The sequence below is a fragment of the Carettochelys insculpta genome, chromosome 4, assembly GCF_033958435.1.
Source record: "Carettochelys insculpta isolate YL-2023 chromosome 4, ASM3395843v1, whole genome shotgun sequence".
NCBI lineage: Eukaryota > Metazoa > Chordata > Testudines > Carettochelyidae > Carettochelys > Carettochelys insculpta.
Window position 1 is genome coordinate 58,760,853 of NC_134140.1, and position 27,329 is coordinate 58,788,181.

The 27,329-nt window shown below is 46.3% G+C and overlaps 1 protein-coding gene across 4 annotated transcripts in view; it reads right to left on the reverse strand.

Moving 5' to 3' along the window:
* Positions 1–1,821: 1,821 nt before the first annotated feature.
* Positions 1,822–27,329, reverse strand: part of SNX25 (sorting nexin 25) — a 152,308-nt gene continuing 126,800 nt past the window's right edge. For 2 of the 4 annotated variants that reach the window (XM_074991845.1, XM_074991843.1), the window contains 4 exons: positions 25,590–25,656; positions 13,075–13,256; positions 3,541–3,641; positions 1,824–2,456 (listed from right to left, as the gene is read on the reverse strand). In XM_074991845.1, the coding sequence (XP_074847946.1) occupies positions 2,376–2,456; positions 3,541–3,641; positions 13,075–13,256; positions 25,590–25,656 (431 nt within the window). In that variant the 3' untranslated portion in view covers positions 1,824–2,375. Of the gene's footprint in view, positions 2,457–3,540; positions 3,642–13,074; positions 13,257–25,589; positions 25,657–27,329 lie in introns of all 4 variants that reach the window. The other 2 variants (XM_074991844.1, XM_074991842.1) reach the window with 2 other exon arrangements.

Below are 27,329 nucleotides of genomic sequence, written 5' to 3' on the forward strand. Positions count from 1 at the left end.
CAGTATCATACTGAATCTTTTAATATAAAAGCTACTTTGTCCCCAGTGATTCACTGATTATTATAGTTACATATTTTCATGTACACTCATCCCTTGTTAAAATGAGTACTTCATATATGAATACTCGCTTAAATGAGGGACACTCCTTACCTACCCTAGTTCACTCTATGAGTGAGCTTCCCCCACTCATATGAGCCTTACCCTCCCTCCCCCTGGGTCTCTGCAGCCCCAACCTGCTGCCGTGTGACACTATACTGGCCCTGCAGCCTGACACCCCACTGCCGCCTGTACTCCCCACGGCCCCGCAGCCCCAAACTGCAGCAGCCTGGTGCCCCGGCCAGTCCTACAGCCAGACCCCCCCACCCCGCCTCCGCCTGTACCCCCAGTGGCTGCCTGTATACCCCCCCACAGCCTGATGCCCTTGCTGGCCCCGTGGTCAGACGCCGTGGCCACCTGTATCCTCTGCAGCCAGATCCCCCTGCAGCCACCTGTAACCCCCATGGCCAGACCCCCCTGCGGACCCAAACCGTGGCAGCCAGACCCATCCCCCACCTGACCCCCATGCCCCACAGCCCACCCCCGCAAGACACAACAGCCTGAACCACACCCAACCTGCCACCAGATTTTAATCCTCCCTCCTGCTCATACCCCCAAACTATACCCAGCCTTTAACCCTCCCCAACCCAAGGCTCACTTACCTTTCAAAAGCAGCACCACCTGCTGCCACTCCTTCCCCACATTGGGAGCCCTAGGAAGTAGAGACTTTTACATGTATTTTAATGGGAATTTAATGTCACTCTTATGAATTTCTGCCTATGAACAGAAAGTTGGGAACCAATTGTGCTCGTAAAGCAAGGGATGAATATATTTAATTATATGACTACAGCTCCAACAGAATTTAGGTTGACTTAAAGCTGTGCTATAGAATAGGAAATTTAAGGCTGTATTGTCAGAGAAATCTTGATGTTACAATAAATGTATACAGTGTAAGTTATTTTAGTTGTATAGTTAGTTATTCTTATATAGCACAGTACGTAGTATATGGGTCTTGGTTTCAGAACTTAAACTATAGTCAGTTTAAACCAGGGGCAGCAACCCCCCCGCAGCACAGGTGGCAAGAGTGGCACATAAGCTGATTTTCATCAGCACGTGTGGTGGGAACTCAGCCCTGACCCTCCTCTCCCATGCAGCCAGCAGCTTGCTCAGAGCCATGGGGCCTGGGGATTAACAAAAGACCAGCTAATCCTACCAACCATCCCCCATACGGTAAAGCTCTGCACCTTTAGTTATTTATTAACAGGGCTGTTCTAGGTAGGCCTATTAGTGACTTTAAAAAGTGTCACTAGCACTGGGACTGTACATAAAGGTCACAAGGTCAAATTTCAGCATGCACACACACACACACCCCTTTACAGAAGGGCTGTTACCCCGGTGTAAACTGTAAGCAAATTGCTGTTTCTCCAAGAAAGTAATGAATGTTACCTATAAATCTTTGATGGTGTTCAGCTACTCACATGTTGAATAAAACCAAACTTACATGCTTTTACATATGAATGAAAAAGCACTATAGAAAGATTTGTTTCAATTCCATTGTATAAAATCAGGAATCGATTTAAAAGTTACCTGCATTTATACACAGCAATCCTATATAATGTCGGAGTGCAACAAGAATAGTTTGAATATCAGCTAATCAAAGCAATAAGTAATTTCTTATTAATGATTGATCAGATGCTTTCCATTATGACACACTAATTTATGTGGTGTATGTTGGACAGACTATATAATACAATGAAAATATTCCCTTTGAAATGAGTGATGTCAGACTCATCATTAACTACTAATTGTCATCAAGTACCATAATCCAGTTGTTGTTTATTGCTTACAAATGCTTCAAATTATGGTAAATCTTTGGTAAAAATAAAATAGATTAAATTTTCACAATACCTTTACATGAAGTATTGCACAACAAGGTTCTTCAATACACAAGAATAAAGGAGTGTTCAAATCCTCAATGAGGAAATTAACTGTACAACATTCATTAGTTTACCACTATTGACCAAAATTCATTTTTAATAAACATTTAAAATATTTTTCTAGATTCTTACAACTTATATTAACGTTTAAATTTCAGTCTGTATCTTAAACCAAAAAACGTATTCAAATATAACAATTTAAATAAAACTGGCGACTATACAGCATTGTTTTTCTACCCTACTACAGCATCAGATCTTTTCAAGTCTTTTTACTTCACATAAACAAGAAAGAAAACTAAAAAATAATCAATAGTCCTCAGTGAGCCCTCTGTGGAAAAGAGGAAGATAAGTTTCATGTCTGTTATTACACAGACATTTCTCTAGTGGTTTACTTGTGCAGATTCAAGAATGAGCAGCTTTAAGCTGCTCTGAATGAATTCTTAGCTCAGGACATAGTTCAATTAGCAGCAGTTCCAACAAGACCTGAAATAAAAAAAATGGAAAGCCACTAAGATTATGTAAACAGCAAATAAGAATTTCTGCCTCCCTTCTGAGATGTTCACAGAATCACAATAGGATCACCTGGTCCACCAGTTCCATTTAGAATGGAACTATCAGTAATATCCCACGTGCCAATATCATCATGCAGCAACATTACTGGTATTACCTCAGTACTGGTTTCTCAAAAAGATGAGAGAAAAATCAGTTTCTGATCATATGAAAAAGGAAGATAGAGGAGGTCAGTTTTGAAACAATGGGCAAGATCTTCAGCTGGTATAAACAAACAAAAAAGCAATCATGTAGCACTTTAAAGACTAATAAATTTTTTTTTTTAGGTGATGGGCTTGGGACAGACCCACTTCTTCAGATCATACCCCTACCAGAATAGACACTATATATAAAGCACAGAGGTCCAAAATTGTTGTCAAGGTTGACAAAATAAGGTTCTCAATATTGAGTCTGTTCTGGTAAGGCTATGATCTGAAGAAGTGGGTCTGTCCCACGTAAGTTCATCACCTAATAAATTATTTTTAGTCTCTAAAGTGGTACATGATTGCTTTTTTGTTTTGTTTTGCTAGAATACAGACTAACACAGCTATCTCTGTCACTATTTAACATGCATGGTATAAACTGGTACAACTCTACTGAAACCACATCAATTGACATCAGCTAAGGATCTGTCCCATTACATCAAAGTTAAGCTCTCCATCAGGTATAGAAAGCTGTATTAAGGTGTACTAAGTTTCTCTTTAAACACCTGTTCAATATGCAAAATTAGGAAGTCTAAATGGAAATGCCGATTTTTGCAATTTCCTTTAATGGGAGAGGAATCCTTAAAAGCTTTGTAAAACCTTCTGGGTATAAGAAATATCTGCAAGAAAATATTTCCTTGTTTATATGCATACTGACATTTCTGAGCCTAGCAATTATTGTTACAGCACCTAGAAGTCCCACAGATTGACTAGGACCTCAGTTCCCCAGGCACTGAAAAAAGTCCAGTCTTATAGCTATTTGAATGTTCAGAACTTAGTAAGTTAATAAATTCACAGAACACTTGGTTACTCACATATAATAAATGCTTATTGGCTCTAGTTTCTTGCAGTGCATTGAACACTTTGATTACACCATGACGGGCATTTTGTTGTCCAACAAGGTTCTGTAGAGCATCTGCAACAAATATTTTAGATTATATTTTCATACTGATTTTGATAAAAATATCTGTTCACAATTAATGGCAACTGCATCAGAAGATGCCACACAACAAGACAGGGGGGTTAGAGTTATACTAGATACTTAAGTACATGCTTAACTTAAAGCATAAGAGCTGTCAATGAATAAGACTCCTCACCTGTTTAAAGTTAGGCATATGATTCAGCGTGTGTGTCAAATATATTTAAAATAAAAAGTTTGTTTATTCTGTGGTGGCTGCACCTGCTAAGTGCTATTGTCAAAGATATACTGTGTGTAGTAGGTTCTTAGGTAATGCAGATCACCAGGCCTGTAGTCTCATATGTTATTCAGGTATTCACAGACACAACATGAATGTAGATAAGTGATACAATTAATAAAATTAGTTGAAAATATCAGTATCTGGTCATCTGAACAAGTTATTTGAAGGAGAAATGTGATCTCAGAGTTTTGCCACAATGGAGCCTCTTAAAATTAAAAAAACCCTATATATACCCAAGCAAAAGCAGAACAATGAAACATTTCTAGATTAATTATTTGCAGTTTGTATTAAATAAGTCTCAGAGAGGAGTAACCAGGGTTTTCATGGTTGACCATTAGGCAATGTGCTGCACATTTCATTATGGTACATAAAAAATAATCTAAAACAGTCTACGTTTTTAATGAAGATGCTATAATTGACTTTTCTTCGTTAAGCCAACTATGGATAATGTACCAAAAGCCATATTGTGCTTTATACTATGTCATATTTTCCATACACACCTTGGCTACGTCTGCACTATCCCAAAACTTCAAAATGGACATGCAAAGAAAGGTTACTCACCGTAGTAACGGTGGTTCTTCGAGATGTGTCCCCGTGGGTGCTCCACATTAGCTGTCAGGCTCGCCTGGCGCCGCAGATCGGATCTTCCAAGCAGTTTCTGCCGGACCGCACATGCGCCGGTGCGCGCCGCTCCCTTGCGCGCTCCTGGCCACGTGCGCGATCCGGTCCCCGCCAGTTCCTTGACCAACCACCTCGGATGCTCCTGCAAAACACTAAACAGAGATCCGAAGCGGGGAGGATGGGCGGGTAGTGGAGCACCCACGGGGACACATCTCGAAGAACCACCGTTACTACGGTGAGTAACCTTTCTTTCTTCTTCGAGTGTCCCCGTGGGTGCTCCACATTAGGTGACTACCCAGCAGTAACCCAAGATAGGAGGTGGGTAATCGGATTATGTGCAGCTTGTCCCCGAGAGGACCGCTGTCGAGAGACGGGTATCCTCTTGGAATACCCTGTGAAGGGCGTAATGTTTGGAGAAGATGTCATAGGATGACCAGGTCGCCGCTCTGCAAATGTCTTTTAGCGCAACGCCCTTGAAAAAGGCTGTTGATGCCGCCACCGCCCTAGTGGAATGAGCCCTGGGAGTGGCCAGTAAAGGAGTCTTTTTGAGTTCGTAGCACATTTTTATGCAAGATACGATGTGCTTCGAGATTCTCTGCGAAGAGAGACCTTCTCCTTTCGATTTGGGAGCGAGAAAGACTAGGAGTCTATCCGTTTTCCGGAAAGACTTGGTTCTGTCTATATAGAAGGCTAGCGCCCTCCTCACGTCCAGGAGGTGTAGGCGCGCCTCTTTGTTAGAGTTATGAGGCTTTGGATAAAACGAGGGTAAAACAATAGGTTCGTTAATGTGAAACTCAGAAGACACTTTGGGAACAAAGGCTGGATGCAGCCGTATGGTTACCGCCTCCTTGGAAAAAACAGTGTAGGGTGGCGTTGCCATAACTGCCGCAAGCTCGCTCACCCTGCGAGCTGACGTGATTGCGAGAAGAAAGGTCGTCTTTATCGTAAGGAAGCGGAAGGAAACCGTGGCCAAGGGCTCGAACAGTGGTCCCGTTAGCACATTAAGCACCAGGTCCAAGTTCCACGAAGGTGGAAGCGGTTTCCGAGGGGGGTATAGGTTTACCAATCCTTTGAGGAACCTGGTAACCATGGGATGGGTGAACACCGTGTGCCCTTCCTCTTCGTGTCTGAATGCCGAAATGGCAGCAAGGTGGACCTTTAACGAGGATAGTGAGAGTCCTCCTCTCTTGAGGCCCAGTAAATACTCTAATATCACAGGTATAGGCACCGAAAGGGGGGCTAGCTGTTTGGCAGAACACCATGCTGTGAAACGAGTCCATTTCTGCTTGTAGGTCTTCCTGGTGGAAGTCCTCCTGCTACTTTCTAGGACTTGCTGCACTTCCTCCATACATGTGCTCTCTAGGGAGCTGAGCCATGGATTAACCACGCTTGTAGTCGCAGGCTTTGGGGGTGCGGATGCACTATGGACCCCTGGGCTTGCATGAGGAGATCTGGTGCCACCGGAAGGGGCATCGGTGGACGGTCCGACATGCGCAGGAGTAGGGGGAACCATTGCTGTCGATCCCACGTTGGGACTATCAGGATCATTTGGGCTCCTTCCCTCCTGGCTTTCTGCAAGACTTTGTGGACCAGCACTGTGGGAGGAAAAACGTAAAGCAGGGGGCCCCTCCACAAAATTGCGAATGCGTGCCCCAGTCCCAGTCCTGCCCTGAAGCAGAATCGTGGGCACTTCTTATTGTGTTGAGTGGCAAACAGGTCTATCTGGGGAAAACCCCATGCGTGAAAAATTGGTCGTAGCAGATCGGGACGGATCTGCCACTTGTGCATGAGTGCAAACCGCCTGCTCAGCTGGTCTGCCTTCACATTGTGAGCGCCTGGTAAGTACGAGGCTTTCAAGATTATATTGTTGGCGATGCACCAGTTCCATAACCGGACTGCTTCCGCACATAAGGCACGGGACCGAGCTCCTCCTTGCCGATTTATATAAAACATGGTGGAGGTATTGTCTGCACTGATCCCAACAACTTTGCCTTGTATGTGGTCTCGAAAGTGTCTGCAGGCGTTGAACACTGCTCTGAGCTCCAGTATATTTATGTGCAGTGACTGCTCCGTGGAGGACCACAGCCCTTGAGTCACCTCTTCGCCCATGTGGGCTCCCCACCCTATGAGGGAGGCATCTGTAGTAAGAAAAACCGATATTTGTGGTTGGTGGAAGGGTACCCCTGTTAGCAAGTTCTTGGGGTTTACCCACCATTGCAGGGATTTGCGCACCTCTGCTGTGGCCGACACCACCCTGTGAATGGAGTGTGCTGCCGGTTCGTATACGCTCGCCAGCCAGTGCTGCATGCTGCGCATGTGTAACCTGGCATTCTGTACTATGAACGTCGCCACTGCCATGTGGCCCAGCAGCTGTAAGCACGTCAGGACCGGCACCGTAGGGCTGAAGGTGATGACCTGCACGAGGGAGCCGATGGCCCGAAAGCAAGTCTCTGGTAGATACACCCTCGCTGTAATAGAATTTATGCGTGCCCCTATGAACTCTATGTCCTGTGTGGGGTCTATCTTTGATTTTGCCAGATTGATAACCAGGCCGAGCGAAGAGAACGTGCCTGCTGTGACGCGTATCATGCGTAGTACCTCCTCCTTCGAGGCCCCTTTGAGTAGGCAGTCGTCCAGATACGGGAATATAAATACCCCGTCTGTGCAGGTAGGCTGACACCACTGCCAAGGTCTTGGTGAAGACTCTGGGGGCCGAGGAGAGGCCAAACGGTAGGACCTTGTATTGAAAATGTTCTTTGCCTACCATGAAACCGGAGGAATCGTCGGTGAGCCGGATGGATAGTTATGTGAAAATACGCATCTTGTAAGTCAAGGGCTGCGAACCAATCTCCATCATCCAGTGCCGTAAGGATGGAGGCGATTGTGATCATCCGAAAGCATTGCTTGCGCAGGTACCGGTTGAGGCTTCGAAGATCTAAGATGGGTCTCCAGCCTCCTGTCTTTTTCTCCGTGAGGAAGTACCTCGAGTAGAGCCCTGTCCCTTGCGGTTGCTCCGGCACTCTTTCCACTGCCCCTATGAGCATGAGATGGTCTACCTTCTGCTTGAGCCTCGCTATGTGGGAGGTCTCCTGGAGGTGGGGCCTGGCTGGAGGTCGTGGCGGTGGGAGCGAGTGGAAGGGGATGGCGTACCCCGTGGCTATGATCTCCAGCACCCATTTGTCTGTGGGGATCCTTTGCCACTGGTCGTAAAATGGTCGGAGGCGATGGTGGAATAGCCGCTTCGGATGACTTTGTGCGATGGTAGTGATGGCGCAGCCCTGGATGTGTGTGTCAAACTTGTGGCCTTTGGCCCTGCCCCGAGGACGCACGGCTCTGTTGGAAACGTCGCCTGGGAGTTCTGTACTGCTGGTGCTGTTGATGTCGCCCTTGCTCGTAACGCCTGTGGTACTGGGGACGCTGTTGCTGGTACTGGTACTGTCTCTGTTGAGGGTAGTACTTTTTCCTTTCTGTATGGAGGGGTGTAAATCCCCAGGGTCCTAAGTGTGGCTCTTGAATCTTTACTGGAATGAAGGACCGAGTCAGTTGATTCAGCAAACAGCTTCTGCGAGTCGAAGGGAAGATCGACGATCTTTGCCTGCAGATCCCTCGGTATACCCGAAGTCTGGAGCCAGGACTCCCTTCGCATCACCACTGCCGTAGCTGTGGAGCGTGCTGCTGTGTCCGCAACATCCAGGGCGATCTGAACTCCCGTCCTCGAGGCCGCGTAGCCTTCTTGCACGATGGCCTTGAGCACCGGTTTTTTTTGTCCTCTGGAAGCAAGTCCATGAGGGAGGTTAACCTAGTGTAGTTGTCGAAATTATGGTTCGCTAAATGCGCTGCGTAATTTGCCATTCGCAACAGTAGAGTGGAGGAGGAGTAGACCTTTCTGCCGAACAGCTCTAGTTTCTTGGCATCTTTGTCTGTTCCCTCTATCTTGAATTGAGATGTCTTTGATCTTTGTTGCGACGACTCCACCACCAAGGAATTTGGTTGTGGGTGGCTGAACAGGAACTCCATGCCCTTCACCGGCACGAAGTATTTCTTATGCGCTCTTTTGTGGACAGGCGGAATAGTCGCAGGGGTCTGCCATATCATAGTGGCGGACTCCAAGATTGCTTCATCAAGCGGTATTGCTATTTTGGAGGAGGCCGGAGGTCTCAGATTTTTGAGGAGCTTAGGTTGTTTCTCTTGCACCTCTGCTGTCTGGATGCCTTGCGTGAAGGCCACCCTCTTAAACAGCTCTTGAAACTGTTTGAGATCGTCTGGAGGATGGACGTCCCCCAGGGCCGTAGCCTCGTCCGGGGAGGAGAGCGAGGAACCACTAGGGTATGCCTCTCTGGACCCTTCCGGTTCCTGTTGGTGATGGTACATCCTCTCGCTGGAAGCTTGCAAGGGAAAAATCTCGGGGTTCCACAACCAGTTCCCCCTGAGATACTTGAGTCTCTGTCCCCGTTCGCGATTGCCCTCGGGGATACGGGACCGTCTGTGGGGATCTTTCCCTGGTAGATTGCCGGTGGTGTCTATGCCCCGCGTGATAGGGGCGACCATGGCAGCATGGGCACTGCTCTTGGGAAGGTGACCTAGACCACCCCCTTGGTACATACCCTCTGCATCTGGGGGAGCGAGATCGTCGAGAGATCTGGGACACTGGAGAGAGCGATTTGTGATAGCATTCCAGCGGCTCAAACCCCAGGAAGGGTGAAGGTGGTCCCAGCCAGGGCGAGGCTGGTTGTAAAAATGGAGACGGGGGCTCCGGCTAGGCTAGGGGGGACCCCTGCTTTCTGGTTGGAGTCTGCAGCATAAGCGGAGGGCTGAGAGAAAGCAACTCTGCAGCCCTGTCTGGAGAGGGGCTGTGGTGTCTTGTTTTGTGTGCAGCCTTCCCGCTCCCTTGAGGAGGTAGCTCCGCCCCCTGACGTGTAGGGGATCTCGGCCCCGTCCGCACCATGCTTGGCACGCTCATGGGCAGTGCTGCACGGGCGGTGTCCTCCGGTGCCTGCAGGCTGCGTGCCTGCACGCTCTGCACCGCCGGTTCCCCGGGGGTCCGTGCCGCTGCTTGCGGTGCCACCGGTACCGGCGCTTGTTTAGCCGCCGCCCTGCATGCGGTGCGGGGCGGCTGTTTGATTATCGGAGGCTGAGCCGCTTCCACATGGCTCTCTGTGCCGCCGCCGATCAGCTGTTGCTGCGGCTGGGGGCTGTGCGCTCCTCCCGTCCTGCTTGCTGTTGCTGCCAGCAGGGATCGGGCTGGGGAGGCTTTCCTCCATTTTTGCGCTGATGGGGTGAGGGAGGCGGCTTTCCTTTTATGGGCCCCGGAGGGTCCCTCCTGCTGTGGCCGCTCTGGCACGTCTGGCTGGAGGGCCTTGTCGAAGAGCAGCATCTCCCTGTCCTTCCTTGCTCTGGCTGTTAATTTTGCACAGAAGGAGCATTTCTGCGTGACATGGGACTCCCCCAGGCACCTTATGCAGAGACTGTGCCCATCAGACGCTGGCACTGCCTCTCGGAGGGACTCACATTTCTTGAATCCTGAAGAGGACATTGTTGGTGAGTCTTTCAGTTGTTAATGGGTACTTAGCACCTTCTCTGTGCTGTTTTTCCCCCTCTCCGATAGCCTGCCACGGCAGGAGGGCTAATGGCCCTAGGCTCCTGGCCTCCGGTGCTCTGCTTGTTACTAGGACTGGACTGAATGCCGTCCCGCTTGTTGTTTGTTTGTTTGTTTGTTTTTTTGAAAATAACAACTGGCTAACTTAACAGTAGCCTAAGAACTTGAAAACTCTAAAGAAAAAACAGTTAAAACCATTGAATACGCTAACTTGGCCGTAGCCTAGTTGGATTCCGTCTGCAGCCGACGGCGGTTAAGAGGAACTGGCGGGGACCGGATCGCGCACGTGGCCAGGAGCGCGCAAGGGAGCGGCGCGCACCGGCGCATGCGCGGTCCGGCAGAAACTGCTTGGAAGATCCGATCTGCGGCGCCGGGCGAGCCCGACACCTAATGTGGAGCACCCACGGGGACACTCGAAGAAGAAATGGCCGTTCTGAAGTTTACTAATGAAGCGCTGAAATACATATTCAGTGCCTCATTAGAATGCCGTCAGCTGCGGCACTTCAAAATTGCCATGGCTCGTCCAGACAGGGCTCCTTTTGAAATGGCCCCACCAACTTCAAAATCCCCTTATTCCTAACAGCAGATAGGAATAAGGGGGTTTCAAAGTTGGTGGGGTCCTTTCAAAAAGGACCCCCATCTGGACGAGCTGCAGCAATTTTGGAGTGCCACGGCTGCCGGCATTCTAATGCACTGAGTATGTATTTGAGTGCTTCATTAGTAAACTTCAAAATGGCCATTTGCACAACCGTTTCAAAGTTTTGGGATAGCATAGACACGGCCCTTGTGTTGTATTTTGTTTCTTGAATGCAAATTCAAAATTACTGAAAAGCGTGTGTAACAGAAAAATTACGACAATCCAATATATCAAAGCCCACTTTATGTCATGGGTAGATCAGGTAGTAGGGTATTCCAGTTATATAAGGCTAAAATATGAAATCTACTGTTTGCTGATCTACTGTGAATTTTCTAGTCTCTAGTTTTAACATGTTTTTCTCAGAGAAAACTAAATGGTGATTATTTGGATATACCCAGGTAGTCAGCTTGTCTGGAAGCAGGTGGTCACAAACTTGAACAAACAGCCACATCCCCAGAGCATTAGTTGCCAGGTCACAAATCCCAAAAGTTGATTACATTTCTTGAATAAAGGAGGAAAAGATTACCTTAACTTTGCATACAATTAAATATTGTATAGCAAAAAGGTGGAAATGTCTAAGTAATGCTGAAAAGAAGAAAAAGCTGCAAGTATTGGCTTGAAAACAGTATCATGAACTGAAGGTGTGTAGGAGTGTGTTAGGAAGTGGCAAATTAGTAGTGGGGATAAAAAAAAGGGTTTTTTTTGTTGTTGTTTGTTTTTTTTAACTAAAGCTTAAATCAAGACCTTTAAGAAATTCCTTGCAAATTGCTGTTACCACATGAATAGTGAATTCATACTGTTGTTTATAGTAAATTATTTAAAAAAAAGGATAAAGTCTTTTGGGGAAAATGTGTGTGCTCTAATTTTGGATAAGGTGTATGATGGCAAATGCTGAGACCACGTCTACAAATCAAAGCTAAAGGAAATTAATGGGTGATCAGCATCTGAAATTCAGGCCACTTAGGTTAGTTTCTTACATCCCAATAGATGCTTGTAAATCAGAGTATGAAAAATTTATCTTACTTTGCTTGGATTGAATGCAAAGAGATGTTGTTCTTTATTAGCTAAACTTCTCAGAAGTGGCTAGAATATGGCACTGGAAGATAGGACCAGGAAAACAATCCAGAATTCTTCTCTCTAAATTGTTGTATTTTATCTTGGGAAAAAATACTTAAACTCTCATCTTACGACAGGAATAACAGGAAGAAGTTCACATAGGTATATATGTCAGCTATGTGCACTATTTAATGTCCCCCAAATCTCATACAAAGTGCATTATCTTTATTATTTACTCTAAAATGATTATTTAATTTTAATGGTCAGATGAAAGACATTAGAAAAGAATGGAAAGAGTCACTAAAATTTATGTGACAACCTCATGAAAGGGTTTAAACTGAAAACAGTTGCTTGAAGCTTAGAGGTGAAATTCAAACATGAGGATAGACTGCAAGGGGGAAGAGCAGGGACGTCCCTGCCAATGCTGGTGACTGAAGTAGCTGCACTGGCGCGCGCACACACCCGTGGGGGGAAGCAACCACTCCATCAGAGGTGTACCTGGAGGCAGAAGCACTGGGAGGCAGGAGCTACGGTTACTAACTCTCCTAGACAGGATATTCCAAACACCATTTTCTGGGCAGGGCAAGAAGGGAGGCTCACCCAATAGCTTCAGGGAACAGGTGGGAGGTGCAAGGAGTGGTGAGTGGCATGAACACAAGCCAGACGAGCAGAGGGTGATACCACACCCAGCCAGAGAGAAGCAATGCTTTTCTCTAGGCACCAGCTGCATGGCTGCCTCCTGCTCCTCCTGAGTCCTCTGGCCTGTGCTCGCACTGCTTGCTGCTGCCTCGTCAATGAGGGCTGGATGCAGACCATGATGTGGAGCAGGGAGACTACAGATTGCGGCTGGGGGCCAATGGATCCCAGATGCAGTACACACCCATGTGGGGCCCCAGGAAATCTGGGGCAATTTGGTGTTGCCCATAGCTGCACATTTTGCATATCAGTCCGGATAGCCCTGTGGAAGAGGCCAGTTCTGAAATCTCAGCTAAAGGGGAAGAGCCAGATCCTCCTGACTTCACTACCAGGTTTTTTAATTCTCTCTTACAGGTAGGCAGAGAAGTCCCCTTCTGCACTGAGAAGTGAGCCAATTTGCCTTCCAGAGACACTAGGGATAAGGGCTGGAAGGAAGATTGTACCTTCTGATGCTGAAAACTGGTACAATCTAAACTGCAAAGAGAAAAGTGCACTTTATTTATTTTGTATGTGATTGGATGTAGCAAAACACAGATGGTCTCACCTGGAATGTTTTCAAGTAGTTTTTGCTGTGCTCTCTGTTTTGTCTCCTGACTTTGCTCTTCACTTTTGGATCTTGTTGTGGCTGCTAGTTTTCCATTTGGCCAGAATGAATCTCGGAATACACTGATGTAGTAAACAAGCATTGGCTCACTGAATATCCAGCTTACTGTGTCACGGATTTGCCTTTAAAAAGAAATTTAAAAGGGACTGTGTTGTCATACATCAGATGTTACGCAAAAACCAAGAGTGGAGGACACAACCAACTTCATAAAACTGTACCAGTTTATCAGTCTCTTATTATAGTCTATTTGGCCAGTTCACCCCTTTCCCATTCAGCTATGCGCACTGACTGGAAATGGAACTCGGGTTGCTCCAAATATATGATAATGCAGCGTGGAGAAGACAGAGCTTGATTCGCTGTAAGGAACACACATTTACAGGAGTGGACAGCAGCCCTACGCAGGGGCCTTGTACAAAGGCTCCCTCACTGGCGGGCACAGAGAGCTGTAAAAAGCCGCACCACTGAGCAAAATGGTAGTTGGGAACCACAAACTGATGATATGGGCCAAAGCGCCAGCCAAGTAAAACAGGATGAAGCATTTCCAGAAACGTACCTAGGAAACTCCTTCACCAACTGTGCTATAACCATAGTAACTGACAGAGCAGGTAACCTCTGGGGACTAACTCCATCACTCTTTGCTTTAAAGACTTTAAGTTCTGGGATATACAGCCAGCTCCAAGCAATACTATCAGGGCCATCTCCAGGGGGATGCAGGACTTGAACGTACCAGCCTGTATGGACTCTCCTTAACATTTTGTATACAGCTAACGTGGTTACAGTGAACTTCAAGAGCAGCTTCAGGTTAAATATTGACTATGCCCAGTTGTACAATTATAATGTTGTCATATTATATTGTAGTTATATATAATTATAATGAAGTTCATATACAGTAAACTGTCAATTTAACAGACCCAAACTTAATGGATGCAGTTTGCCAGCTCCTTCTCTCCCCACCCCTAAATAAATGCCTCCCAGGTCCAGGGCAGCCAGCCACAGGGCCCACGGAACAAGTACTACTGCCTCCTGCACCATGGGGCAAATCTGAGAACCACCATCACAATCCTCACACCTCCCCTAGATCACCATCACATCCCAAGGATTGCTTAGCCCCAGTGAACCCCTAGGATCCTGAAACGCATCGAGTAAAACATGCGCCCTTTGAAGTGTGTGCGCAAAGTTTGGTATCTGATATCACAATGTCAAAATGTGGGATCCACCAAAGCATGGGGCCAGGAGCCATTGTCCCAATTCACCCAACCCAACAGACAGCTCTGCCTCCACATGAGCTGCTGCACTGCAGTACCACAATTCAAAAATTGTACCACAGTTTAAAGTCCTTAAAAATACAAATGTCTCAGAAAAAAAAATTCTGCCCTCAAAGTGCAGGCACATTCCCTCTCTCAGAGATTTTCCTGCTACCTCTTTGTACCATGTGAGCAGACAAGGGAAAAAAAAATTCAATTTAAAACTCATTAAGTAACTGTTGTCAAAGGCCATTACTCTATCAAGCTTCAACTGCAATATTTCCCATAATTTCTTGTTCAATTTCCCACAAGATAATGTCTGTGCAGGCAATTCTGGCACGTGTGATGAACTGCTGAAAGGATGATGGGACCAGCCTGTACAGTTATTTGCTTTCTGGGATGTGTCATGTACATAGTAAAATACTGGTTTATCAGAGTCTCAGTAAGCTTTCACCCAGATGAAAGTACTGCAGAAATTACATAAAACGACAGACTTTTGGAAGTACAATGCTACTATCATAGCTGCCATCCATTTTTAAAGGAAAAACAATCTGAAAAATCCAGTGTAACAAATACTCCAATTGATTTGTCAATGAGCAGATTTTTCACTTATGAGTAAGAGTTACCACACTTTTACATGGAAGCATATTGCAGTAGATTTTGATGTTTACAAATATTTTGTTTGATTTACTTTCAGAAGCAAAAGCAAAATTACAGGCTATAATACAACTTTCCAGTGCTCCAACTTTGTCCAAGTCAGGGATCTACAGCAATATACCAGCACCCTGTGGAGTACATATAATTAGCATTAGATGGTAAATACTGCAACCACCTTCATCTTTAATATGGAGATACGGCTTCCAGAGATTAAAGAGAGATTTTCAAAGGCACAAATGTGAGTTAGTAACTCCACTCCCATTGATTTTCTGTCAAAATGACTCCAGGTTTATGTAGCTACATCATCAGGCATTCTTCAACTTGTGGCAAATTCTTCAATTTTATTGTGGGTCACACCAAAAACAAAGAGAGCAACCCATGGACTACCTCCCCTTCTATTCAATATTGCCTAACATCCCTTAACCACTACAGCAACTGCTTACACAGAAAAGACATTACTGAACAAATACTTAGGGCAACATTCTTTCCCCATAGCTGGGCCCTTTACAGATAAATAGACACAGGTGTGTCTGGCTGAGGGGATTCCCCCAGGAAGAACACTCTGGAAGACAGTCATAAGGTTGCTTTTTGAGGAGACTGTGGCAAGCCGTGGTGTACCAGGGATGGGGGCCCAACATGTAAAGCTGAAGCGATTTCAAACAAACCTGTGACCCACAAAGCAGCTTAGGAGGCTGCCATAACTCAGGCAGGCTGCCAATACTATCTAAATTATGCCATAGTGCATGGAGCAGCCCAGAAATGGATGTGTAAAGAGACAGCTTACAGCAACCTTAGTCCCCCCAGCCCCATCCTTCCTGGGACACCTTAGAGAGACAAATCATAGATTCTCTTCCTTGCTGCATTTTATCTGAGTTTAATGCCATTCAGCACTGATACCAAGGGGAAGATCTGGCACAACGTAGCCAACCAGCTCCTCCCAGCAGCAAGTTCACCATGATCCACAATTTGGTAGTCATGGATTCACTCCAGCTCTTCTTCTCACGTCTCCTACTACAGGCTTTATATCAACACCCTTCCCCAAACCAACAGGATTACCAACATTTAAACATAATGTTCAAGCATCAAAAGCTTATGACGACAGTGCAGAGTAACAAATTATGCTCCATTTGAAAAAGCTTTTCTAGGGTCTGAACTGGTGATGAAGCCAAGCAAAGATCCATGGTAGTGAAAAACCAAGGTATGCTGACTGACACTGAATTTCTGCTTTGCTGAATGACTGTTTTACTAAAGGCAGAGGCACTATACTAATCAACACTTTTTAACCAAGAAAACACATGTTTTTCCACAACAACTTTCATTAAACTTTTTTTTCAGTTTTGTGATGGCAACATTTTGCAAGCCTAAACCTCAATGACAACTTGGAAAATTCTTTCTGGATTAACAGTCTATGCTAATAAAAACTGACATTTTGGCTTGATATAGTTGTGTAAATTATATGCTTTACCCTACAAATAAGTCATTTTCAGCCTGTTTACAAAAAATCGTTTCTATCACTTAGGTAAATTTACAGTCAACTGTAAAATGGAATAGCTTAAAACAAAAATCTAGTTTTAGCCCTAGAGAAAATCTTTGTGGTGGGTTTATAAGAAAAGCAGATAGACCCAGGAAATAAGCCACTCAAACTGTCATAATGTTTAACTGTTTCAGAAATTACAGGATGCTAAGGAGCTGCATGCTGCTAATTCACCATGAAGAAAAAAGGAAAGAGAAGTTACTCACCTGTATAGTAACGATGGTTCTTCGAGATGTGTCCCCGTGGGTGCTCCACAGTAGGTGTCGGGCTCGCCCCAGCGCGGCAGCTCGGAAAATCTTCAGCAGTCTCCATCGGGTTGCGCACGCGCCGATGCGCGTCGGCTCTTCGTGCGCTTACGGTCACGTGCGTGATCCGCTCCCCGCCAGTTCCTGATCAACCGCTCCGGATGCCCCTGAAAAAACACACAAAGAGAGCTCCGAAGTGGGGAGGAACGGGTGGGTAGTGGAGCACCCACGGGGACACATCTCGAAGAACCATCGTTACTACACAGGTGAGTAACTTCTCTTTCTTCTTCGAGTGGTCCCCGTGGGTGCTCCACAGTAGGTGACTACCCAGCAGTAACCCCCCCCGAAAAAGGAGGTGGGTACCCAATTTATGCGCAGCTTGCCCGTGAAAGGACTGCTGTCGACAGGCGTGTATCCTCATCAAGCATCCTGTGCATGGTGTAGTGCTTGGCGAAGGTGTCATAGGAAGACCACGTCGCCGCTCTGCAGATATCTCTCAGCGCGATGCCTTTGAAGAAGGCCGTTGACGCCGCCATCGCCCTAGTAGAGTGGGCTCTTGGCGGAACTGGCAGACGAGTCTTGCAAATCTCGTAACACAGTCTTATGCAAGACACAATGTGATTTGAAATCCTCTGTGAAGATAGTGCTTCTCCTTTTGACCTGGATGCAATGGACACCAGGAGTCTGTCCGTTTTCCAGAAAGGTTTAGTTCTATCGATGTAGAAGGCCAGTGCCCTTCTTATGTCAAGTAAGTGCAACCGTGCCTCTTCATTTGAGTTGTGAGGCTTAGGATAGAACAAGGGCAGCACTACTGGTTCGTTGATATGAAAATCTGAAGAGACCTTTGGAACGAAGGCTGGGTGTAATCGTAAGACCACCGCTTCTTTTGAGAAGATCGTGCAGGGTGGTGTGGACATTATGGCTGCGAGCTCACTCACTCTGCGAGCTGACGTGATTGCCAGGAGGAAAGTCGTTTTAATAGTAAGTAGTCGAAGGGGGACCGTAGCCAATGGTTCAAAGGGCGGTCCCGAGAGGGTGTGCAGAACTAGGTCTAAACTCCATGACGGCGGTATTGGTTTCCTAGGGGGGTACAGATTTACCAACCCCTTTAGGAAACGCGAGACAACAGGACGGGCAAATGTGGTTGATCCATCCTCTTTATGCCGAAACGCTGATATAGCTGCCAGATGCACCTTTATAGAGGATAGCGAAAGTCCGTTTTGTTTGAGTTGTAGCAAATAATCCAGAATCGTAGGTATGGTGGCATCCTGGGGTATTAGTTGCCTGGAGGAACAGCATTCGGAAAAACGCAACCATTTGTGCTGATAAGTCTTTCTGGTGGCAGTTCTCTGACTACATTCAAGGACTTGTTGTACTCCCTCTGAGCATGTAGTCTCTAAGGCACTTAGCCATGGATTAGCCATGCTTGTAGCCGAAGTCTCTTCGGGTGCGGGTGCAGTATTGACCCCCGAGCCTGAGTGAGAATGTCCGGTACTGTTGGTAGGGGAAATGGCCGATGTTGAGCCATGCGCAAGAGCAATGGGAACCACTGTTGCCGGCCCCAGGTTGGGACTATGAGTATCATGCGTGCTTTCTCCCTTCTGGCCTTCTCCAAGACCTTGTGTATAAGTGTCGTGGGATGGAACGCATAAAGTAGAGGGCCCTTCCATGGGATCATGAAGGCGTTCCCGAAAGACTCCTGTCCCATGCCCGCTCTGGAGCAGTATTGGGGACATTTCTTGTTTTCTCGGGTGGCGAACAAGTCGATTTGGGGAAAACCCCATCTGCGGAACACCTGGTGAAGTAGGTCTGAACGGATTTGCCACTCGTGAGTGGGCGAAAAGTGTCTGCTGAGTTGGTCCGCCTTGATGTTGTGGACCCCCGGTAGGTATGAAGCCTTCATGATTATATTGTTGGCGATGCACCAGTTCCAGAGTCAGACTGCCTCCGCACAAAGCGTACGAGACCTGGCTCCCCCCCGTCGGTTTATATAAAACACGGTGGTGGTGGTGTCGGTATTCACGCCGACTATTTTTCCGTGCAGATAATTGTGAAAATGCCTGCACACATTGAACACTGCCCTGAGCTCTAATATGTTTATGTGCAGTGTCTTCTCTGCGGGGGACCATAATCCTTGAGTGGTTTTGTTGTCCATGTGAGCCCCCCATCCCATATGGGAGGCATCTGTTGTAATGAACACAGTAATTTGCAGTTGGCAGAAGGGCACCCCGTTAGGAGATTCTTGGGGTTTCCCCACCATGTTAGCGAGCTTCGTGCTTCTGTTGTAAGTGACACCCTCTTGTGGACGGTGTGGATTGAGGGTTTGTATATGGTTGCCAACCAATGCTGCAATCCTCGCATATGCAGCCTGGCGTTTTGCACCACAAACATGGTGGTTGCCATATGCCCCAACAGTTGTAAGCACGTGAGAACTGGAACAGTGGGGCTGTACGTTAGTAGTTGTACGAGAGATTCAATGGCACGAAAACGAGCCTCGGGTAAATACACCCTTGACGTGACTGAGTCTATCCGAGCCCCTATAAACTCTATATTTTGCATGGGGTCGGTCTTTGACTTTGAGAAATTGATGATGAGGCCCAGTGAGGTAAATGTTTTTGTGGTGATGTGTATCATACGTAATACCTCCGCCCGGGAAGTTCCCTTTAGCAGGCAATCGTCCAGGTACGGGAAAATGAAAACTCCCTGTCTGTGTAGGTACGCTGACACCACCGCTAAGGTCTTGGTGAAGACTCTGGGTGCTGAAGAGAGTCCGAATGGGAGGACTCTGTACTGGAAATGATCTGTGCCCACAAGGAACCGGAGGAAACGCCTGTGGGCTGGATGAATTGCGATATGAAAATACGCATCCTGTAAGTCGAGGGCTGCAAACCAATTGCCATGGTCTAGTGCCGTGATTATTGAAGCCATCGTAGTCATTTTGAAGCGCTGTTTGCGTAGGTACTGGTTCAGTGTGCATAGATCCAAAATGGGTCTCCACCCTCCTTTCTTCTTTTCCATCAGGAAATACCTGGAGTAGAACCCTTTGCCTTGAAATTGTTCCGGTACTCTCTCCACCGCCCCTATGAATAGGAGGTGGTCCACCTCCCACCTTAATTCTGGTAGGTGAGAGGAGTCTCTGAGAAGGGGTGCAGTGGGAGGATTTGGTGGAGGTAAAGACTGGAAGGGGATCGTGTATCCCGTGTTTACAATCTCCAATACCCACTTGTCCGACGTGATGCTTTTCCATGGTGGGTAAAATGGCTTGAGTCCGTGATGGAACATGTACTGAGATTGGCACTGAGGTACGGTCTTGGCTTCGCAGCCCTCGACATACCCGTCAAACTTGCTGTCTTGCACTTTGCCCTGTGGAGGTGTTGCCCTGCTGAGGCCGGCGCCTAGGGTCCTTATAATGTGATTGTTGATGACGTCCCTGATCATACCCCTGTTGAAATTGGGCACATTGTTGTTGGTAACCGTAATGGCATTGCTGAGGATAAAATTTCTTCCTTCTGAACAGTGGGGTATATATCCCCAAAGTCCGAAGTATCGCTCTGGAATCTTTGCTCGAGTGTAGGACTGAGTCGGTCGATTCAGCAAACAATTTTATTTTGTCGAAGGGGAGGTCTGCAATTTTGACCTGTAACTCCTTTGGAATGCTGGATGTGTGAAGCCATGACTCTCTCCACATTACCACTGCAGTGGCCACGGCGCAGGCCGCTGTGTCCGCCACATCCAGTGCAATCTGCACGCCCGCTCGAGAAGCCGCATAGACCTCTTGCACAATTGCCTTAAGAATTGGCCTTTTATCCTCCGGAAGGAAGTCCATGAGGGCAGTAAGCTTGGAATAGTTGGTCAAAATTGTGATTCGACAAATGAGCGGCATAGTTGGCCATGTGGAGCAACAGAGTAGAGGAGGAGTAGGCTTTTCTACCCAGAAGATCCAGCTTCTTTATGTCCTTGTCCAATCCCCCAAATTTGTACTGGGACGATTTGGACCTGTGTTGGGATGATTCAACCACTAGCGAGTTTGGCTGTGGATGACTAAATAGAAATTCCATACCTTTTGCAGGGACGAAGTACTTTTTGTCCGCTCTTTTGTTGGTAGGAGGAGCGGATGCTGGAGTCTGCCACACATTAGTGGCTGCCTCCATGATTGCATCATCCAGAGGAATAGCAATTTTAGAAGAAGATGGAGGCCTGAGGTTTTTAAGGAGTCTGTGGTGTTTCTCCTGCACCTCCGCCACTTGAATATCTTGGGATTGAGCTACTCGTTTGAACAGCTCCTGGAACTGTTTCAGGTCATCTGGGGGAGAAATGTCTCCAGGGACCACGGCCTCATCTGGCGACGATGAGGAGGCATCACTATGGTATCTCTCCTCCAATTCCTCTGGATCCTGGCTGTATTGATGTGATTGCCTTTGTGGAATTTCGAGGTGGGGTTCAATGTCTTTAGACCCAGCCTCTGATTGGGGAACTCGTGGTGTTCCCCCAGGTGGAAGCAGAACACTGTGGCATTGAGGGGTGGTCGACGGGGATCCATAGTGAGACATCGACCTCCTATGCTGACGCCCCGCATAATGATGGCGGTCGTAGCAACAGGGACAGGGGCCCGGCGATGGAGACCTGGACCATGACCCAAGGATGTAAGGGTGGTGCCTGGAATGTCGAGACCTCCGAGATGATACCGACGTACGAGGAGAGCCTCTGTGAGAAGACTCGTAGGGATCTCTGCTAGATGATGGAGAAAAGCGTGCAGACCCCTGGGATGGACTCTGAAGAAAAGGAGGACGACGTCTGTGGCAGGCTGAAGGTGTTGCTGCCCGTCGAATCTCTGGTGGTGATTGTGGTGACAGAGGCAGCGCAATTACCTCAGGAGAGGGGCTGCGGTGCCTGGTCTTCGTTTTAGCCTTTACCCTCTCGGGTGGTCTTGTCGGTGAACTTGGTACCGGAGCAGGTGTCATGCTGATTTCCACTGCTCCCGGTGCCGTTGTTGCCGGTGCCATCGATCCCAGTGCCGTCGATCCCGGTGCCTCTGGGGAAGTCTCAGTCGGTGCTGCAGTAGCCGGTGCCGGACTGACTAGTGCCTGCACGGCTCTCGGTGCCGTCTCCCTGGTAGCTGCAGGGCCTTGAGTGGTTGCATGCGCCGCAGCTTTACCAGTGGAGGAAGCCAGCGTGCACGGGCCCTTTGTTACACTCGTCCCGCTCCCAACAGTAAGGGGCAGGGATCGAGTAGGCGAGGCTCTTCATTTCTTCTGCGCAGAGGAGGTCAAAGAGGCAGCCTTCCTCTTGTGCGGTCCTGAAGAGCCCTCCACATGCGTTGCCTCCGATGAGGCAGGCTGAAGTGCTTTGTCAACTAACAGCATCTTCAGCCTCATTTCTCTATCTTTTCTAGCTCTATTAGTCAACTTGGAACAATGGGAGCACTTCTGGGGAACGTGCGTCTCCCCAAGGCACCGTATGCATCTGCTATGGCCATCCAAAGCAGGCATGGCCTCCCGGCAAGATTCACACTTCTTAAAGCCGGGGGATGGCATTGTTAAAACTTAACTCTGAGTCCTTAGGTGCTAATAGCACACTTAACAGTCTGTTAGGTGATGTTAATAACCGTTGGCCTTTGAAGGCTGACAAACAAAAGCAGCGGGCCCACCCGGAGGCGGCCGCTGCGGTTTTAAGATAGTCTTTAACTTTTAACAACTTTTAACAGAGTAACTAACTATAACAACTATAGAACTGCTAACTATGAACTGTTAAAAACTATTAACACAAGAAAAAAAATAAGTTTTTATCTGTCTCAGGTGTTGGAGCCGGAGAGGATTCCGTCTGCAGCTGTTAGCGGTTGAGAAGGAACTAGTGGGGACTGGATCGCGCACGTGACCGTAAGCGCGCGAAGAGCCAACGCGCATCGGCGCATGCGCGACCCTACGGAGACTGCTGAAGATTTTCCGAGCTGTGGTGTCGGGGCGAGCCCGACACCTACCGTGGAGCACCCACGGAGACCACTCGAAGAAGAACAGTCCCTTTTTTCCAACATGTTCATTTCTCACCAATGAAGTATATTTTTTCTTTCTGTAATGTAACTCCACAAATGGCAAAGCTTCATGAAACAATCTTGTTTTCAGAACAAGAGCTAGATTATATAAAAACGAGAATTCCTGTGGTACCATTAAGACTAAGATATTTTTTGGCGCATGCATCTGACAAAGCAGGTCTTTGCCCATGAACGCTTATGCTCCAAAAAATCTGTTCATCGATAAGGTGCCACAGAACTTCTTGTCATTTCTGTTGATACAGAAGACGAACACAGCTACCCCTCTGATAGATTATATAAGCAGAATCATAATGCATACTCCTGTCTCAGTGGATGGGAAATTTGATGGGACCAGCAGCGACTGCGACAGCCCCCTTAGGCTGCATCTACACTAACACAAATTTGAACTTAAGGCAGTTAGCTCAATATTATGTGACTGTCTTCACTGTAAATACCATTAGCTCGATTTAAGGAGCACTAATATTGATATCACAACATCGTTGAAACCAGCTGGGTGTAGCATCAAGTTTAAATTTAAAAGTTTAATTGAAGGCCAGTGTTGAAGTGCTATGTTTTAAAAATCAAATTTATTAGCCTCCAGAGTTGTCCTGCCCCATAATGCCCCACAGAGCTCTGCTCTGGCTGCTTTCATCTCTGCTGCTCTCCAGGTGCGCAAGAATTAGGTAACAGGAAAACCATGAATTTCAATTCAGGACCAGGAAGCCTCCATATGAGAGCCTGAGAAACATCTTCCATTCTGTGCTATTGGCGCTGTGAGTGCATCTATCCATTACAAACAGCCCCAGCATGGAGCGTGTGGTTCTGTCTGTACCTCTGCTAGCTGAGCACTTGGTATTTATTTCTGCGCTGCTTGGCACCAGCCGCTGCCCCACCATATGGCAGCTAGGCTGTTGGGGGGGGGTGTGTGTCATGCTTGTATAAGAGGCTGAGAAACTTCTCAGTGGTTTAAGTCTGTGCGGGCCCCCCCCACCTCCACACACACAGGCACTGTGCAGTCGGGCTCTTTCCTGTGCCCAACCACATCAGAGGGCTAGGCCCTGACCCAATAAAAAGACATACCTGCCATTCGGTGCTGACCATGCTGCCAGGCAACACAATGTCCTGGGTTGCACATAGTGAGGGCTCTAAGGGTGGGAAAAAATTTTTTGAGGCTTGCAGCCACCCGAGGGGAATCTCCCCTGGCATTTCACAGCCTTGCTGCCGCTGGGGAGACTGCTTCAACTGCCCCCCCCCCCCCCGCAACAAAAATATTTTTAAGGCCTTGCTGCTGCTGGGTTAAGATATTCGGGGACTTGCTGCCACAGGGGTGGGGAGGGGGGGACTGCTTCAACTGCCCCCCCCACACCTCCCCACCACAACAAGCACATTGGAGGCTAGCTGTGGCTGGGGGTGGCTACAAATTGTGGGGCCTGGCTGCCACCTTGGAGGAATAGTTCAAGTGGCCCTCGAGCCATGGATCCCAATCCCACTGTCCAAAATGAATTTCAGGGACCATATCAACTGGCCATTCAGCCTCCCAAATACTAAACCAACCCCCAATGGCAATGAAATTTGGCAAGCCCCGTCCCCTGTGTTGGCAATGTTTGTGTAGTGAAGAGTGAAGCCAAAAGTCTTTTTTCCTAGCCTTTTCTATTGTCTTTCTTCTAACTTTGCACCCCTTCACACAGGGAAGCATGGGCGAAGGACCAGTTGAGAAGCTGCACAGAAGCTTTATAATGAACTTGGAACCCAAAAACCCTTCCTCACCAAAAATGCTTTTTCAAAATCTTTACCGTCTACTCTTTCTTCAAGCTTTGCATTATCCCTGTATTATTTTCAGGGATCAGATGTAATCAAGGGATGGGGGACAGTTGGTGGAGGGTCAGTTGAGAAGATAGACTGTGCACAGGAGCTGTATAATGGACTGGAAAACCAAAAACCCTCCCTCAGCTACAGTTTTAAAAAGCAATTCAGTTATGGAAGAAAGAGATTTCTGTTAATTTGGTTATCTTTGTTGATGCACTGGTTTTCCTTCTCTCCACCTGGAAAAATGGAGGCTTGCTTACCATGGGAGGGGAATGAGGGCAACGCAATGTGGGAAGGTGATGTCAAATATCAATAACCACTTGTGGGGCATCTTCCCCCCATGCTGCACCAGTGAAAATACCCAGAATACTGAAGGGCTGAGGGAACTGTGGGATAGGTTTCCACAATGCACTGCTGCAACAGTCAATGTTTGCCGATTAAGTGTGGCAGCAATAAGCTGACTTTGTGATGAGCACGTGGGGAAGTGAGTGTGGTCAAATTTGAGTTTATAAATTCCGGTGTTACAAAATCAGTATTAATAAATTTGAATTTCATCTTATGGTGTAGATGTGGTGTTCTTCCCCCTTTCTAAGGTTACATCTTCTGGGGGATTGCTGGGGGCCCCTATTACTCTCAAGGTTCTAGCTACCAATGTCCAGCCAGAGAAAAAGGAGAGACAACTAGCTACTGACTCTCCAATTTAATTAATTTAAACCTTGGCCTGCATCCTTGTGAGTGATTTTTCTATCAATTTTCCATGTCTGCGTTAGATTTCCCTCTGCTCAACAAAGAATAAACTTAATTTTAAGTTGAATATTGACAACAATGGTTTAGCCCTAACTACATGAAGAATGTCTACAGATATTTTCAAAGAGTCTACCTTAGTTGTTTATTCATACAGTAATGATTCCACAATCAGAGTTAAAGGAATTTCTACTTACTTGTTGATAGTTCTTCCAAAAGTGACTTGTACTAGTGCAATTAATGTCTTTCTGACCCACTTAAACACTAGAATAATGAAAAAGGAAAGAAAAGTAGACATTCTGTAATTAAACTATAAATAGTTTCCATAATCATGACTTAGAAATGACAATACATTTCTCTACTGTTATCTGTATTAATGTTCAACTTTTTAAGGTTTACATATACTGTTTTTTTACTTCTGATTTTTTTCCTTGTCTGCCCTGCTGTGCTGTTATTTTGGCTATTTTACTAGCTCCTTCAACTTTGCTAGAAAGAAAAAAGGTGACTGCACTGGATTGCAAGAAATATACTTTTTAGAGTCAGGATATTTATTTTTGCCATGTCTGACAGCAGCAATTCCATTTCAACTAGATACTAAGTTGCAACCACTTCAGAGGTACTGCTGTCATTCATGTCCAGCTCCAACGTTAACCTGTGTAGTCTGCTACCTGTAGTCTGTTAACCTGTGTAGTCTGTTCATGGAATATGCAATACTTCTCATTGGCAGTGTTTGTAATTCAACACTATCATTTTCATAAAATATTAAACAAATATCTAACATACTAGGTAAGAATAGTATAAACACCAATATTGTATTTACTGTGCAAAACCTTATTTTCCCAAAAATACTAAGGTAGCAGAAGAAACTACCAACTGAAAATGTAGTAAGTTTTTCCTTTGACTAAGCCTACATGACTGAAAAGAGAAATAAAAACCCTTTCAGCAAACTGGACATCATGAAAACCATTCAAGATTCTGACACGCTAGTCACTTCTCTTCTGTATTGATCTTCATCTCAAAAAAGTAAACAGAAGTTCTCCCCTTGCAGAAAGTGAACTTCAAAGAAAACAGGTTAATTAGCCCCATGGGACTGTCTTGACAAAATGTGCATCTGGAGCACAATTAACAAAGTTCCATAATTACTTTGTTTCCTTGCATTTAGAATATTTCAGTCACTAGGTTTAATTACTAAGTCATTTTTTAAATGATTTGGCCATGCTGGAGCTACCCTATGGGAGCTTCTTTGTCCAGGGGACCCCTCCCCCTACAGAAGCTAGAAAGGCCAGAAAAGAATACCCTAGCAGTGCAGTTAATTAATCAACAACAGGTTCTTTACTGCTTTCCCATCTTGGTCAATAAGGAGAGAAAAATGTAAAGTGTGGGATGCTCAGTAGGGGTCAACGTTACCTTAACTTTTCTCCTGTCAAAGTCAGTGGTAAAACTCCTGTGGGTTTCAACAGGAACAGAATTAGGCCTATGCTGAGCCTAATGGTGGTCTACTTTTGTCCAACAATGACTAACAATGGAAGTACTCAAAGATCTAAATTTGCACATAGCACCTTGCATGATCTGATTCAATTTTGCCCCCTTTCTATCATGGGCCACTGAGAGTTCAAAAATAGAGATAAAAAAATAACGAACATCAAATGTTGCCACCAAATTATGTGAAAAAATACTTTAGGTGCAACTGGCAATAACAGAAAAAAAATATACTGAATTGGACTTGCTAGTTCAAGTTTTCAATTTACAGAAATACCAAAACAGGAGGAAGCAGAGTTAATATTTGGACACATGATGTCCAGTGGATTTATAAACTACAAACATCAAAGCCAATGATAAGTTAGATTTTTTTTTAAATAAAATAAGATGAAATCTGATTTTTCCAATGATAACTTTCTCTTTATTCTTTACAGACAGCCAAGCACTATCCATCAAGT